Here is an 18355-nt window from a genome sequence, read left to right on the forward strand (position 1 = left end):
GGCCAAAATTCTAGTACCCCCTACGGTGTTCAAATCTGGTCTAAGACACAAATTTTTAATAATTTTTAAACAATGTGTTCAATTCTAGTACCCCCTATGGTGTTCAAATCTGGTCTAAGCAAGAGGGAAAGTGGAACAAGAAATTGTTAAAGGAAGGCCAAAATGGGATAAGTTTTGGGTAATGGCATATCAAGGAAATCATGTTTGGTGGAAACCCTCTATGCAGAGGATTTCCACCACCTTAATCCTCTCAAACCCAAATTTTCCCCTTTTCACTTTGTACCAAAATGGATTTCAAGCAAGTGTTAGAGGTGAGGGATATTGGGTTGAAGCAAAATTAATTGGCAATGATAAAGTTTTGGAAGGATATAAGGCAATGAAATGCTAAGCTAACTTGGTGGAAATCCTTTGAGCGTAGGATTTCCACCCACGAATTCCTCTCATGTCAAGCAAGTGTTAGAGGTGAGGGATATTGAGTTGAAGCAAAATTGATTGGCAATGATAAAGTTTTTGATGTTAGGTAACAAAACGCTAAGTTAGCTTTGTGAAAATCCTCTGAGCGTAGGATTAAGAATGCCGCTCAGAAGAGATTTAATGATAACAAGAGAAAGGTTCAAAACAATTGAAGGAAAAGGATAAATCGTATTTAGTGGAAATCCTCTCTCCATAGAGATTCCTACGATGGAGATCCTCTCTCGAGACGATTTCCACCACCTTAATCCTCTCAATCCAAAATTTACACCATTTTTACTTTGTGCCAAAATTGACTCCAAGCAAGTGTTAGAGGTCAAGGATGATGAGTTTAGGTGAAATTGATTGATAACAAGGGAAGTGTTGGAAATTGTTGAAGGGGAAGCTAAATCATGTGGAAATCCTTTGATGAGAGGATTCCCACTATGGAAATCTTCTCTTTAGAAGATTCCCACCACAATAATCCACCACCCAACTTGGATTTTCCCCCTTTCTGTTTAGCCTTATTAACCTCATGCAAAATGAAAGACAAATCAAATGGGTAGATCAGAGAGTTGTAGAAGAAAGGAATTATAACTCTAAGTGGCTGAAATTGGTACGAGTTTTTTAATCATGCTTGTGGAAATCCTCTGACCAGAGGATTCCCATTGTAGAGATCCTCTCACTTTAGGATTTCCATCCAAGAACTTTGTCTTCCAAGCCTCTAGAAATATTCGAGACATTGATCATTGCAAGAAGATAGAAAGGTTTAATTTGAATAAGTAAATCCATTTTGTTCATTAGTGTTGTGATTTTATTTTCAGATTTCTTTCACAAACTTAATAGAGTTTTCTTTCTTATTTTGAAAAGAAAAAGATGCAGATGATGTCATGGCTGAGCTTGAAAATGCAAGAGGAAAATCAAGTAGATGCCACAAGAAGATGGCTCAAGCTCAAGGACTCAAGCGAGAAGGAAAGATTCATGTTGAAGCTATCAACCTGCAAATTCAAATTGAAATCAAGAGGAAATATAGGAAAGCAAAGATGATCCAACTAGATGAGGACATCTTCAAGGAGGATCAAGAAAGATCCAAGTTCTTGGGTTCATGAAGATGCAAATGATTCAAGGCAAGCTCATGAGGAAATTTCAAAGGGATGGAGGGGATTTGAGGGAATAAATTTGAAAGCATATACCATCAGCTTCATCCCCAAAGTGTTGAAAAGTTAATCAAAAGTTTCTTTCTAACAATTGAGCAAGAAATATTTGCAATTTTAACAAACACCTTCTACATGCCAAGATTCCAAGCACAAGATAAGGATGACGAGGTGGAAATTTGTTGTCTCTTTCAATTAGAAAATTCCCATCTCAAGCATAATCAATCAGATGCCTAGTGTCCTATATTCTCATTGGCTGGAAAAATCTTTGTAATTTTCTTATTGGCCCATTAATTGGTGGCTTCATGTAATTGGTTGTAAATTTTGCAACCCCAATTAGGGTTTGTGCAATGAAATCTCCACCCTTGATCTTGAATTGATCTTGGCCATTCACTATAATGGATTTGCTATAAAAGGCCAAGTCCTTCTCATTTGTAATGGATGAGCTTTGTAGATTAGAGTGAGAGACAGCTATTAGTGTAGGAGACTAGAATAGATTAGCTAAGGAAGAGACTTGATCAAATTGTTGCTATGATGCTATTAAAGTAGTGTATAATTTATTGTTGGTTCTTCATGGCAAATTGCTTAATACTGCTTTGAAGTGTTGCATCTTTCACTTGGAGTATATTTCTTTTCATGTTGAAGTAGTTTAGTTAAATGGAGGTTGTTGTGGATGTTTATTTACTTGATTCAAACAAATCTGGGTCGGTAACCTTTTGTTAATGATAGGAGTGCTTTGTGTGGTAAGTCAATGTTTGAATGCACTTAACTTCAATTTACACTGAATCTTTAGTTTGCATCCATTTCATGAGATTAGAGAGGATATATTGATTTGAAAATTATTCGAGTGTTCCTTAGAAGCTTGCACTAGGTGGGTGGAGTTGCTGGCGAGATCACATCTAGTAGTGTCCAAGTCATCTATGGTTCCTTGCATTCACAATTAGGAGTAGAAGCTAGCTAGTTTAAGTTTGAGTTGAACTGGAAAGGTTTGAAGATCAAAACTATATTGTTGTTGCAGGTTGTAAAGCCAAATCTATACAAGAAAAAGTTGATATCAATTGAATGAATAATATACTCCCCTTTGTGATAACCAACAAATCATATTATTTCACTGAGTGTGTGTCCACGATTAAGAAGGAATTGTGAAGTCATTCAATGGTCTTACTTTGCAAGCTTAGCATAAGAGTTGACCTTATATCAAGAGAGGATTAAGTGTTTATCCTCAAAACATCAAGTATTTTACTTTGAATGTTGTAGTGGAACAAAACTCACATAAATAGGTCATAGCATGCACCATCTCGTTATCCCCAACACAATAGCATTTCAAAGTTCAAAAAGACCTTGTAGTAAATGTACTATTTTAATTGGTATGATAGTACTTGCCTTGTAATACTTTTTTAGGATTGTAATTGATTTGTTACTGTCCATCCACATTTGAGTGGCATCGTTCATTACCCATTGCATTCTCCACTTCAAGTCTTGCTTTACAAAGCCTTTCTTTTTTTATGCATGGGTTTAGGTACATAGCCTTCTTTGCTTAGGTGGGATTATGGTTAGTGCTTCATTATGCTTGAAATTAATTATGTTGACACTATCTTTTTGCTTCAAACATATGTATGTGTTCACGACCTTTAAGTCGACAATGTTTGCACAATAATTACATTGTCCAGCTTGTTCTGGAAATCTCTCACAAATTGTCCCCATTCACTACCATGTCGAGACTTTGAGACTACATTGTATGATAGGGTGTCCTTGGGGTCCTACTTTATTTGGCTTCAACCTCCTTGATTTTGATGGTTGTTGGAGATGCATTTTATGGCTATGATGGAGTTGATTGCTCTCCCTACATAAAGAATTTTTGTGTACTCGTAGTCTTCAAATTGAGTGGGCACACCTTTATTGAAGATGATCCAGAACCTAGAAAATCTACCAAAACATCTTTCTAGGATAATTACCTCTATTGTGCCTCTCAATTTTTCCTTTAGTACACCATAGTTCATTAGGTTGTTTGTTGGTTTCTCTCTCCACCTTTAATTCTTTCATCACTCGAAGAATGTGCCTCCAAAGTGCTTGTACCATTCTCAATTCATTTTCACTATTGTCATCTAAGCTTTCATCTTTGTTTTTCTTTTATTGCCAAGGACAATCTATCTTCAGTTCCTATGTCCATTGTGCAATTGTAAGATTCAAAATAAGATGAGGGCGATACTATATCTTTTTCTTGACAATGAAAGTAGACTTGTAATTAACCACTACATTTTAGACAATCAATGGGTTGTATTCCAATTTTAATAGCAATTATATAAGCCTACAATTATAAGCTCGTACATTTTTTCGTGTTTACCTTGTTTCTTATTGTAAATTTTTGCCATTATTTTCATCAAGAAACAATTTAAACTCTTTTTGAAGGCCTTCTTTAATCTCTTCCTTATGTATTTGGGAGGCTTGGTAAATACTTGTAATTGCTACACCTCCAAGGTGGTTGGAAACGATTGTAGCAAATTTGTTTAATCATCTTACCTAATTGTTGTCCACATTGTTTACAAAATGTACAATGTTGTACAAGATCCTTCAAGGCATTGCCTCTAAACTTGGACAACTTCTTTTCTTCACTAGGGCTTAGCATGGTCTCATTCGAATGCAGACCTACCAGCTATAGTTTTCTTGTTTGGGTTCTTGGTTTGGATGGTTTGAGGTTGCTCTCACACTTAGTGATAGAGGAATTCTCAACTATTCCCTTTGGCTTCAACATTCTGCATGCATGTTTCATTTTTAGTACTTTCATACATCCTTGGCACGACTTCTTTGATTGACAACCTTTTAATGCCCCAAAGGCTACACTCATATGATTTTGTAACGGAATCTCACACTCAGTGACAGAGGAATTCTCAACTCTTCCTTTGGCTTCAACATTCTGCATGCATGTTTTGTTTTTAGTGTTTTCACACATCCTTGGCACAACTTCTTTAATTGACAACTTCATTTAATGCCCCAAAGGCTACACTCATATGATTTTGTGAAGGAGTGTGTGATTTTGTTTTCATTGTCCAATTTCCCTTGTCTAGAGAAGGTTGTCTCAACCTTTTCAGCTTGACTATGGTCTAGAGAAGGGCTCTGACTTGGAAATCATACGGTTGTATTTTGCTAAGTGTTCTACTTTTTGCAGTCTTCTCCTTCATTCCCTTTGTTATATAATCCTTAAAGATTGCTCGATCTAAGGTCATGGATTGCTCAAATTTGTCCCAATTTCTTCAACAAATGCATAAGTTTTACCCTATTTGATAAAATAATTACATAAATTAATACTAGAGATGACACCTTATACTAATGTAAATATATTTCCAATCACTAATGAAATTATTAAAGAAGGCTAGAGATGGTTAGTAATGGAGTTCAAGCTGTTTACCTACATTGTCATCTCCCTTTTTTTAGGTTAGTGATTTTCATTGTGCTGTTAGCCTTTGCTTTGGTTCTGTGAGATAACCAAGTATTTTGTGTTGGTTTATTAGGATTGCTGCAAATGTATAACATTGCCTCTTTAGTATATTTTCTCTTAGGGCAGTGATTTTTCTCTTATATTGTGGATAAGACATGGAGAGACATGTCCCATGTCTATTCATTATTATTTAATTATATATATTATATCACACACACACACACACACACACATATCTTCAGTTTAGTCTCATGGGTTTATCCAACTGAAGCTACTAAACCTTAACATTTTGTTGAGTCTGTTAAGTTTTTGGCCTAGGTAGTTTCAATTGTTGGCCAATTGGGGTTGTTTCAATGGGGTTTCTGGACACTTACAGTTTTTAGTAAGTAGGATCAACATTCTTTGCATTTTAGGGTTAGACTAGGAGTGTCTTGTCAAAACCTTTCCAAATCACCATGCATACCCATATCCATCTGATCTAAGATTATAATGTTTGAAGATTTAATTGATTTATTATAACGCGACTTTATAACTTAAGTTCATATTGTTAATGTCACTTTATTGTATATGGGCACTTTAAGTTCATATTGTTAATGTCACTTGATTATATATGGGCACTTTATCACTCATTGGGAAACACATTAATTTAAAAAGGAAATAAAAAACAAAAAAGGGAATGTGAAGAGTCACGTGTTTGTGCTTAAAAAGGGAAGACGAACCTCATTTTCAGCATATTTGGCTTTATGATGTGGATTTCATTTTCCCTCTTAGAGAGTTATTTTCAAAAGCTTAAGCTTTCAACAGGTGAGAGGACGAAAACCCTCAAGCTTGGATAGTGGTCGAAAACCCATTGTCGGTTGGAGACATCGTGCAGGTTTTTCGCATTGTATTCCGAGTTTATCTTTGTTGTTATCCAATCTTGCTATAGTTGGTATCTCCTATTGGATTTCTTGGCCATTTTGTTGAAGAACTTCAATGAAAGATTATTTTTGAAAATGTTTTTATGCTGGAGATTTATTGCAATAACATTTTGAGACTTTATTTGGTTATTTAATGGAGTTTTTCTAGTGAAATCTGAAACATATTGTATGAAATCATTTGTTTAAAACTTTTAGAGATTTTATTTGAGAGATTGAGAAAATATCTATTAGGGATTCCAGATATACATTACAAATGTCTATGAATCACCTATTAATTTTTTACTCCAGTATAACATATTACTAAATGGAAACTCTTAATCGTTAATCTGTGTTTGATAAAAATTATGTGACACTCGACTGCTTAGCCAGGCTTAGATGGAAAGGCATGCAGAATTCCTTCAGATTAATTTAATGCGAGATTGATTGGTTAAATAGGCATGTGGTACCACGTGAAGCCTTTGAAACTCTCACAACACATAATAACTTGTGTGACAAGGTTCGCCGAATTTTGGGCATAAGGTTAGAAGTTCGGCGAATGTATAAAAAAATATTAAAGTTCGAAAAAGTTTGCATCAAGTTCGTACAGCAAAAGTGGTCAAGGGCAAAATTTATCACTGTGTTCTTGGCAATTGTCTATCATTCCATGGGTCTCTTGTTGGTGTTAGCTTTAGTGGTTGCTTCGTTGGTGATTGCTTCAATGGTGGAAACCCCTATGCGTGGCTTGACATTGCTCAAAACCCTTGCATTGGCGTTGGTCACTAAAACTTGCTAGTTCACTACTTGCCGAAGTCATTTACTCTCCGCCAAAGCTTGCGGACAGGGCAGTGGTTGCATAGAGCTGGTTTTAAATTTCTAAAGTTTTTCAATGTATATAAAACTTTACATTTTACTATAGGTTTTTCAATTTCATTTATTTATTTATTGTTTATTTTAGAGTTACTAATGTTTATACTTTAAAGTTTTAATTTGTTTATTTATTATTATTAATATTACATCGCTTTAAGTTTATTTATTATTTAAAAGTTAAAAGTTTAACTGATATTTCAATATCTAATATTTAGTATTATTTTAATATACTGGTCAATCTAAAATTAAATACAAAAAAATCATATTGTAATAAAGAGTTTATTTTAGTTATTATTAATATAATTTATTGATCAATTTGTAAATAAGTAAAATAAAGTAATTTTTTTTAAATTTTAGAAAGGATCATATATTTACATTTTTTTTGAAAATTATACAAGGCAAATTTATTGTCGAATTTTTGGACCTTGCTGAATGTCATCCGAACTTTATAGTTGTTGAACTCAAACTCGAACTCAAACCTTGTGACTTAGCTAATAACTATGAAAGTATTCAACTTTGTCAACATAAGTCTAAAGATTGACGTAATCAACACAAGATATTATTGAACATTTACTATTGAATATTCCTAATCAACTTATTAAGATCTTATTTTCTGCTATTTGAACGTGAAAGTGCTTGAAGGCTTTCAAAAAGTGGAGGGCATGTAGCTAAACCGAATTAACTCTTAATGGTTTGAATATTTACCTTTTTAGAACAAGCTTTTTACTTTAGCACCCCTTCTCTTTTCGATTTAAAGCTTATGTCCTTTTCTCCCATTATTTCTTATTCAATAAATACTCTTCTCTCTCTCTCTCTATATATATATATATATATATATATATATATATATATATATATAGCCATTTGTTAGTGCCACTTTTTTCATAACAATTCACCCAAAATCTGTTGAACCAGGTTTGCATTTTTTTTTTGATTAACACTTTACCTTGTAAGAACAAGGTTTCAGCTTGTGCACCCTTTGTCTTTTTGGTTAAAAGTTCGCTTTCTTCTATATCTACTAGATACCAATCTGGAACTTGCATTATATCTTATTTAATATCTAAATACTCATATTGTATATACTCATTTGGTATAGCTGCTTTTATATAACAATTTGCCCAAAATCTCCTGAATTTTTGGCATTGTGTAATATTATTCCCCTTGTTTCAGACTTACCAAATTTTGAAATATGGTTCTCTCACATACTAATATCTTGTTAGAGAAACTCAACTGTAAACTTTATAGTAAGATTTCTGCAATTACTAGCTATGCCTATGATGTTTCTACTGTCTTTTCCCCAGCTTTTAAAATATTGTTAATTATGTTCTATATATGTTTGTAGAAATGGAGGATCTTGCCGCAAGAATCTGCTGGAAGCTTGTTAAGAAAGAGGGTTATATTGCAATTTGGCAAAAACCTGTCAATAACACTTGTTATGTTAGCAGAGATGCAGAAATCCAACCTCCTTTATGTAATGTGGAGGATGACCCTGACAATATTTGGTAAGCAACAAAACACCTTTGGATATTTTATGGTAAATAAATTGAGAGTGGGAATTAAGTATGTATTAAAGCACGGATTTAGTTTAGCATGATCTTCTTTTACTAATTTCTACAACAATGGTCTTAATAAGGTCAATTTCCAGTACTTATATGTATTAGAGAAAAGCCAACGATGCTAGCTGTTTCTATAAATGTCAACTCTCTTAAGATGAAGATGCCAGGAATGTTCTCAGACTATAAAAGAATCAAGATCAACATGTGGGACAAAGATAATCATCACATGCATGTTCTGTATCACTACGGTCTTGTTAGTTGTTCCAACTCATTTGTGCACAATCCTAAAATATTGGTCAAATAATGTTTTAATAGGTAGAGAAAAAATATGGTTTCAAATTGTTAATATATTTTGTAATGAGAACTGAAAAATGATGCATTTTTAAAGATGATTGCACTTAAGAGATGATCATCTTATCGACTGTTGGTTGTTAGGGTTTTTCTCTGCCATGCAGCATATCTTTACTGAACTTGTGTGTTCTTGTTGGTCTATAACTGACAAATGATTGTACTGTTTCCTATTCAGTGTTGTCCTTGATGAGCATAAAAATGTTGTGTAGGATGGATTTGAAGGAGCTTCATGTGATTTGGTTTTAAGGGAATCCTGATTGTCAAACTGTTGCCTCAGGATTTTGAGTTTTTGATGCTAAAATTAACACAAACAGAAACTAACTTGTTCTTGATGGCATGTACTTGAACTCATTGTGCTGTCAACAACTAAAACTTGTGCATTACATGTAAGCACATCGAATAAATACATCCTTTTGAGTAATACGATCTGGAGCATTAAAAATGTAAATTCAACAAATTTGGCAAACTTGTTGAATTGGGGAAAGATTTTGAATTATTTTTATAAGTGCATTCACCTCCACCTGTCTTCGCTGGTCAGGACTTTGTGATAGTTATTGAATCTGAAAGATGGCATATTTATTATTTCTGTATATGCTCTAAAACAAACAATAACATTAACGCAATAATCTGAGACTAACTATAAGATTAGCAATTTAGCAACATCTAATGAAGGGTAATTAAAATCAGATTAGTAACATTTAATGTAGGGTAACCAAGGGTATTTTACTATTTTTCTTTTCTTTTACTGCTTTTAATCTGTAAGGTCCCTCAAATACAATTTTATTTTTACTGCAGCAGTCTTTCCTTTCTCCTATGCTTTCCTTAAGGGAGGATGATAAATGGAACACTTCAGGAGAATAAATGATATTATAAAAATTAATTCGGGTTAAATCAAGAGGAAAGGAGGATTATTTTGTGAAGACATCATACATTTTTCCTTCCAAATTATTCAACAAGCCAAGGACAAAACCTCTGAAAGATCTGATATCAGAGGACACATTCTCTCAAAGATCAGAAATCAAAGGACAAAACCCCTTAATTTCCCTTATTTAGTGTATGAAAACCCCTAAGTTATTATCATTTTAAAGACTTGTTATCTTGATAATTTACCCAAGAAGTTAAAAGAAAGTTTAGTTCAGGAATGAGAGTAAATTTAAATGCTAAAACCTTCTCTCTTCTTGTACTGAAACCTTCTCTCTCTGCGAAATTTTTCTCTCTCCATGTACTAAAACTCCTCTCTATGTATTAGAAGTTTTCTCTCAATCTTTACTAAAACCTTCTCTCTCCCTGTACTAAAACTTTGCAAAAGTTTGTGTTGAGATTTAGATTTAGTTTCCGCTCTAAACTTTTTGCCCCATCCTAAGCCGAACTTTTGAACCTGAACCCAAACTATGAATAACTACCATATGGAGCTTTGGAATACCTTGAAGCATGAAGGGGAATATACTGATGGTGAATCTTGCATCTCGACTTTTCAATTATAAAAACTTATTGGTATGATGGTGTTCAAATGATCAAGCCTTGCCATGAAAAAGAGATTTTTGACAGGCTATGTAGAAAGCATGGTTACCAGGAGACCCGTCTCCCCCCTAAAAGTGGCGTCTCGGAGACCGAGACGCGTCTCGGAGACTTTTCGCGTCTCCGGAGACCTCAAAAAAGGTTGGAGACTTCATGACGAAGTCTCCTGAAGTCTCCCCGTCTCCTAATTCAAAAAGTGAAGTCTCCCCGAAGTCTCCTGATAAAATATAAATGTAAAATATAATATTAAATAATTTTATATATTTTAGCCCTCATTTAAATGTTTTTAATGCAAAAATCTAAGGTACTATATGAATTTTGTAACAACTGCTTGGTGATGTACGTCACCTACTGGAACACGATACAAGTCTAAGACAACATATTGGAAGCTGTGCAGGATTGCAGTAAAGATCCCAAATCACATAAATTTATGCGGCTGAGGAATTAGGGTGCAAAAACTGTTGTTAGTGCATTAGAAGATAGTATTACGTATGTTACAGAAATCTGATATGCAAATGCTTGATAATAGTATTATTCCTCATGAAAACCAAGCATCTATTTGTTGATAAAGACTCAGCGATAACAGTGATAGACTAGAGGTTTTATGTATGTTAACATGAATGTATTTGGTCCCATATTTCTGTTTTTTCAAGAGGATATCATGTTTCAATTTGATGTATAAGTCGTATTTGTTATTCGTACCTGTTTATCTGCTGTTGGCAATATCCTAGTACCAATATGGGAATCTTTGTTATTTGAATCTGTGTAACTGGAAAAAAAACACTATTACAAAATGATTTACTCCCTCTTAAACTAAGCAATCCTAACTCTTAGTTAGAAAATAGAAATCCTAAGTGTGTCTTTATGCATGCATCGATTTTGAATAATTCAATAATTTTCACAAATTTTTTGTAGCAATGCCAATTTGTCAGGTTTTAAAATCTATTTCAGTAATGTGCTTCTGTATCTGACCGCTTATTATTATTATAATCTTTGATAGTTTGACTCTATGAATCTATTTTAATTTTTAATGTGACAACACTAGTATTATTAATTTATTATTTACTTTAGTCTTTTAGTCTTACGGTATTACTATTTTGAAAATTTGAAATTTTGTATTTACTTTTAGTATTAGACTCTTTTAAGTTTAAACTATTAAAATTTAAAAAAAAAAAAAAAAATTAAAAAAAAAAAAAAAAAAAATTGCCGTCTCCAAGTACCCCCGTCTCCTATTTGAAAAATTGCCGTACCAGTACCAGTACCAGTACCGGAGACCTCAAAGTCTCCCCGTCTCCCGGTGACCTTGGTAGAAAGTGATGCCAGCGGGAAAGACCTGCTTCAAAGGTTTATGAATGGTCGAGCTGTGGTATGATGGTTGAGTTTAATAATCTTTGTCGCAATGCAATTGCAAAAGTCTGGAGCTCAAATTCATGCTCTTTATCATGATCACTCCAACATTTATCTAAATTGGGGCTTTGACAGAGAGTGGCAATGTTAACATTGTTTTTACATTGGCAAGAAGGCAACGCATTATTTGACAGAATGCCCAAAGAAGAATGTGAAATGCTTGGTTGATAGACATACCTATGGGGAAAGATATGCACAAACACATGAACCTTTGACAGATGTGCCTTGACCCACTTAGATACTAAAATAGGCAGAGATGCATGCAATTGTGGTGGTAGAACAAAATTGAAATGGACAGGCAAAGCATATGAATTGCTTCCAGAATATATTTGGAAAATCATCATTCATCATGGATATGGAACATGATTCTTCTGATAGCATTCACACAAACACATAAGCAAGGGTAGCAGATTGAAATCATTTTCCGAAAACCTCATACAGAAGCAGTGAAGGCAGGGAATCATTGTTCGATCCAGTAGAATTTCTCAAGGTCAAGCTAAAGCAGAATGATGGTGGATTCTTCCTATTAAACACTGCTAGAAATTACTTAACAAAATGTCTGGCAAAGAAAAGCATTTGTAATGGAAAGAACTCATTGATTTGGGTCGGGTGCGAATTACATGTCATAGAATCCTTTGAAAACTCGAATAACTGAATATGATTGAGTTCCACAACTTTTTCTAAGCGCACCCCATGTTAGTGCACTTGAATATATAACATGGAAGATGCTGGTGTGAGCACATATGCCATAGTGGATGTAGAGACAAGGTATCGTGTGAGAAAAAGCTTCCCAAAGATATGCAATATGCACACTAAATTGACATGGAAATATGTTGGTCTAATTGTCTCCGAAGGAGATCACATCTCATGGAAGCTCTCATGCACATAGAAACATAGTATTAGCTTCTCTCATGAAGCTCTTTCCACATACACACAAATGTATTTTGCCGTGATCTAATGACCACAATTACAAGGCCGACATCAACATTGATGAAATATGGAAGCAAAGTTGGTCATTGTGAATGTGGAAGCATCAAGGCAGCACATTACATGTTTAACTAAATGATTATCCAAATACAGAGGCTATGAGAATTGGATGTCAGTCTACCACCATTCATTTATCCATCGATGTTCCATTTATTAGACATTATATGTGACGTGTTTGAAAGAGTACTTCCATTGAGTGAGATGGTTAGAGTTACAAAGCATGGGTGACATGGAGATATATTTTAGATTCTTTTTCATGGAATAATTGTGAGCATCTAGTTATGAGCCAAGATCCACAGTTCTTTTCAAGCATCGCCTCTATATCATGTGTGGATCGGTGAATGTGATAGTCATAGATATAGATGTAAATATAAAGCCCATGAAAAAGTGCACAGATCAAACATGATAGTTGTCCCATCCTTCAAGCTCAAGCCATAGTGGAAGTTTTAAAATGATGTTCATGAAGGTATTGAAAGACTTATTTATAAATAATGGCAGTTGCAAAAGCTCCAAAACTTATACATGCCAAATGTTCGATCAAATGCATATTTAATGGGCTTGCTGATTGGGAATTTAGATGGAACATTGGTTGAGACATGTCAGAGGTCGAGGCATATAAATTGTTTGCCAAAACACTCCAAAGGCATGTGGATACTCTTCTTTCAGCATTTGGTGCTCAACGGGTAACAATTTTCAATATGATCAATGTCGTTAAAGTTATATAGTCAAGCTCTGACCATTATAATTTCAAAAGAATGTGATGTTCTTAATGAACATAGATGCAAGCAGAAGTAATATGGACATGATGTCAATTTATTGGTGAATGATGCGATCAAACTTGAACTTGGTCCTCATAAGTGGTATTTGCACCCAAAATGCTTGGATAAATTCGTGGAGATAAATTAAGGTGAATTAATAATGAAAAGGCAGTCGCAGGTCAATTGTTTGATAGAACATTTGTGGAATGCATGTGCAAAACATAAAGCATGGACAAGGCACTGACTCATGTTCTATGATTGTTGCGGAGATTTGTCACATCAAGGAACGAGATAATATAGGAGATAAGATGAATACAGAGGTTTTCATATGAAATCAATTTTTTGTGCTCAATGCATAGTCTCATTCTTTCTATGTAGAAAAGAGAAGTTCAGACAATGGCTACCTTCAAGAAGATCTTCAAATGGTTATCAACAGTAGGGCATATAGAGATAAAAATCTGCCTCAACAAGGTCAATCATGTGCTCATATTTAAAATTGCATCTTTTGAATTATCTTTGCGTAAGGTGACAGGTGTCACTTTATGGTGATTCATAAGTTAAGATTTTCCCTCTAAAAGTTAGAATTGTTTGTGACTGACATTCCAAATTCTCAAACTCTAACTTTTGAGGTAGTTGGGAACCCGAAAGGGTAGCTTCTACGTAGTTATCTTCTAGAGCCTATAAATACAAGGCTTCTCATGTAATAGGGGACTTTTTGGGATTTGGAAATAAGGGGACACTTATGTTGAAGTTTGATAGAAAAGCATTTTTTGGAAAGTTTGTATAATTCTTGCTCTTTTAATCAGCAAATTTTCTTATGTTTTTGGTGCAAAGAAATAAAAGGAAGTGCATTTTGTGTTCTCTTTTCTACAAAGTCTGAACTGTGGGTGTTAATTCTTGTTGTAATTAATGTTTTCATGGTATGGTGTAGATGTTAGTGAACCATCAAATCATCACTGAGCTAATGCTAGCCTTCAAGTGTAGTTCTTAATCATTCTTATTGGCGGTTTAAGTTGTTTTATCGAAAGCTTTGAAGTCGTTTGGTGCATTCGTCATCAATAGCTTTCTTTCAATCTTTTAAGTCTGACTGCATCTTTATTTGAAAAATCCAAATTGTGTCTTACGAGGGAGCTGCCCCTCTAGATGCAAAGGAAGGCCGTATACCAACGGCCTATCCAACTGTTGGAGAAATTGATTTGCCACACATTTCACTGGGCCAAATTAGGTACTTTCTAAGTGACAAATCTGTTTACCAACAAGATGTCTATACAAAGGTTGACAGCTGAATTTCTGAAAGAAGAATTACAACAGAGCCTAAAGGATGTTTGAGAGAAACATTATGAATTTAAAATCCAAGTTATGTAATCAAAATTATAATTTTTGTGTTAAATTTATATTTGTAATAATAATGCAATCATTATCTTGATTAAGGGTTATTAATTTAAAAGAGAAACAAGGAAAATTTAAAAAGGAACATAATCTTCAAACATCAAGTTAACTATCAATTTGATATGCTTTTTTGCAGGTATGTACCATTGAAAGCTTGTATCACACGATTACCTGAAAATGGATTTGGAGGAAATTTGTCAAATTGGCCAGACAGATTACATACAATACCAGATAGACTGGAGACAGTCCAACTAGATGGATTTATGGCAAAGAAGGAAATCTATACTGCAGAAACAAATTACTGGAAAATGGTTGTGGGAGGTTATTTACGTGGCCTTGGATGGAAGAGACAGCACTTTAGAAATGTGATGGATATGAGGGCAGGCTTTGGAGGGTATTCTACTTCGCTTTTTTGAGAACTTGATTGTAGTTTCTAGGGTTAATTCCCTACTTTTCTGTGTTCAGTAGAATGGTTTATGTTGATCAGAGAATTGGACATGGCTTATACTGATGCAAGTTAAGAAACACTCTTCGTGGCTGGTCTTTTTGTATTTATTTCAGATTTGCTGCAGCTGTACTGGACCAGAATCTGGATGTCTGGGTAATGAATGTGGTTCCTGTAAGTGGGCCAAATACATTGCCTTTGATTTATGACCGTGGGCTGATTGGAGTTGCCCATGATTGGTACTGTTTCTATTCCTCCTTGTTTTATGTTATCTATTTCAAACTTCAGTCAGATTCCACATATATTCGTATAGATTATCTACATAGTGATTTTTCAGACTTGGGAAAAGTGTTTTCTACTTTATAAGTCCATGAACATTCTCATCTTTTGAGTGTGGCAGCTATTATTTTTGTTTCCATGATAATATAGATATTTGTCCCAAAAAATATCTTTTGAGATGAGGACCGGTTTAAAAATCACATTCACATTTTTGATGCTGTATAACAACAGTGGTGACTTGTGTTATTGATAGGTGCGAGGCATTTGATACATATCCACGAACCTACGATCTTTTACATGCATCTGGTCTATTCTCTGTTGAGGAGAAAAGGTAAACACAATTTCTTTTTCGTTTTTTTCAATGCACAATCCCCTCTGATAATATCTGGTCTAATCCTTTTATGGCTTGGTTCTTCACAGATGTAACATAGCAGACATTATGTTAGAAATGGATCGCATTATGCGTCCGGGTGGATCTGCATTCCTTCGAGATACTAGGCCAGTTTTAGCAAAAGTTGAAGTAATTGCAAAGGCAATGGGATGGAGCACCCGGATGATTGACACTGAAGAGGGAACCTATGCTAGTATAAAAGTTCTATCCTGTCAAAAGAAGCTAGTGCACTCTTAGTGTATAAATTTGATCTTTCATTGTATAATGTAAGGTTATTTACCGGATTTGATTCTTACATTTCATTTCCTTGTTTATGATAATTTATTTTTTGCAAAGGATGTAACCCCCCTTTTGCATTGATAATTTTGTAGCATGATTTTTCAGTTCACTCTATAAGCAAAGTGGCATGACATGCATTCAGATTAGGAGATTGGTCTTACACAGTTCTAATTCGTATTCCTTTGGAATAACTTGTAAAATAGAAATCAAGAAGAGTATATGATATCCATTATTTCCCTGCATCCAGTGGCGAAGAAAAAAGGGGGCATGGAATGTAAAGTGTACTGTAAGTTTCTGTCCTGAACTCAATAAACTCTTCAAGAATCGTGCGAGTTGATGTTAGCATACATGTGTATATTGAATGATATGTACTTGTATTTATCACAATATGAGTAAATAGTATACGAATAATAAATGTAGTATATGTTATCATCTCTCATTCCACTTCGGACTTCAAACAATGATTATATTACTACTACTATTTGGAAATGCCAAGTCAATGGGCACACATGCCCTACAAATAGCAAATAGCCCAACGTTCAATTAATTCAGTACACTGTACAAACTACTGGCAACATCCTACAAATGAATGGTCAGACCTGGTATTGGATAAAGCCTAAACTAAAACATAAAGCTTTACCAAGTGGGACACTAAAAAAACCAAATGTCCCCTTGGTAAGCTTTATGTTTTAATTTAGGTTTTAGACGTTGCCATCGGAACTTGCATATGTCGGGGAAATACCCTGAACAACGTTCAAAGCGAACTTCTACCTATGCCAGGCAACTCCACTCAATTTCAAGATCAAAAGACCCTCTTTATGCATCAAGGTTTTCCTTTGTGGCTAGTAATCATCCCTAGCTGAAAGTGCACTCTGGTCCTTAACCAACATAACTTAGTAGGGACTTCAAAAATTATAAAAATGATCAAGGTATAATATACCCTATGTTTCCAATGCATCTGCTTAAGTGAATTTTGTTTAAATTGTGTTTTTTAATAAAAAAAACACAAATCTTCAAATCACTAAAAACGATAAAATGATCTCTTTTTTAATTAATCATTGAAAAATATTGGAGTTAGAAATAAGTAACAATTGTTTATTGAAAAAATAATGTGGTTCGGCAAATTTCTTTCCTTCCATTTGTTCTTTTCTTTTCGTCTTCCAAATTTTATATGAAAAAATAAATGTTACCACTGCCTCAAATTAATTACTTATAGGACCATTGACCCCACATATTCCTTCTTAAAACAAGTGACACATGCTCAAAGTTCTTGCCAATTGCTCATTTATGATTTAGATTAGGTTGAAGCAAAAGAATAATAAGGGTTGGTGATGGATGGAGGAAGATACCAAATATGTAAGGAAAGACAAAAAGAGAAATAGATTAGAGAGATGGAGAGAGGTAAAGCTAGATTTAAAAAAAAAATATTAGGTATTATTTATAGGAAGTAAATATGTAATACATAAAGTTAAGCATTGTGAATAATTGTTACATTAAGTCTATTTACGATGTCCAATTGTATTTATTTCTAAAATTTGAAGACAATGACGACATAATACAATAAAATAACTTATTAGAATTTTCTATTTTATCTTTATATATATATATATATAGCAATCATACCTTATAAGGTGCAATAGGTACACCGAAGAGATATTTAGAGAAATGAAGGTAGTTTTTTTAATACAATATCATAATTCAAATTGTAAACATAACCTTAACAGTAAAATCCTCATTTTAACAATAGAACTAACCATGTTCCTAAATGTAATCTCAATCATTATCTCAACATGTTCCATAATCATAATTGTAACCCTAATCATAATACTAACTATGATTAACTCCTTAATTGTAACTCTTAAATCTTATTAATCCTAACTCTAATTCTAGTTCTAACACTGTACGAACTATTGACAACATCCTACAAATGAATGGTCGGACTTGGTATTGGATAAAGCCTAAACTAAAACGTAAAGCTTTACCAAGTCGGACATTAAAAAAACTAAGTGTCCCCTTGGTAAGCTTTATGTTTTAATTTAGGTTTTAGACGTCGTTGTCGGAACTTGCATATATTGGGGAAATACTTGCATTATAAAGCTCAACACCATTCAAAGCGAACTTTTCCCAATGCCAGGCAACTCCACTCAATTTCAAGATCAAAAGGCCTCCTTTATGCATTAAGGTTTTCC

General features: G+C 34.0%; 1 protein-coding gene across 2 annotated transcripts in view; it reads left to right on the forward strand.

Moving 5' to 3' along the window:
- LOC149544213 (putative methyltransferase PMT12) overlaps positions 1-16511 on the forward strand; it is a 74727-nt gene extending 58216 nt beyond the window's left edge. The window contains exons 5-10 of one of the 2 annotated variants that reach the window (XM_089798728.1): positions 8149-8308; positions 14909-15166; positions 15334-15456; positions 15750-15827; positions 15917-16153; positions 16259-16511. In XM_089798728.1, the coding sequence (XP_089654854.1) occupies positions 8149-8308; positions 14909-15166; positions 15334-15456; positions 15750-15827; positions 15917-16124 (827 nt within the window). In that variant the 3' untranslated portion in view covers positions 16125-16153; positions 16259-16511. Of the gene's footprint in view, positions 1-8148; positions 8309-14908; positions 15167-15333; positions 15457-15749; positions 15828-15916 lie in introns of both variants that reach the window. The other variant, XM_089798727.1, reaches the window with a different exon arrangement.
- Positions 16512-18355: the final 1844 nt, after the last annotated feature.

Source organism: Cupressus sempervirens, chromosome 8, assembly GCF_028749045.1.
Source record: "Cupressus sempervirens isolate cs-2001-9-10 chromosome 8, ASM2874904v1, whole genome shotgun sequence".
Taxonomy (NCBI): Eukaryota; Viridiplantae; Streptophyta; class Pinopsida; order Cupressales; family Cupressaceae; genus Cupressus; species Cupressus sempervirens.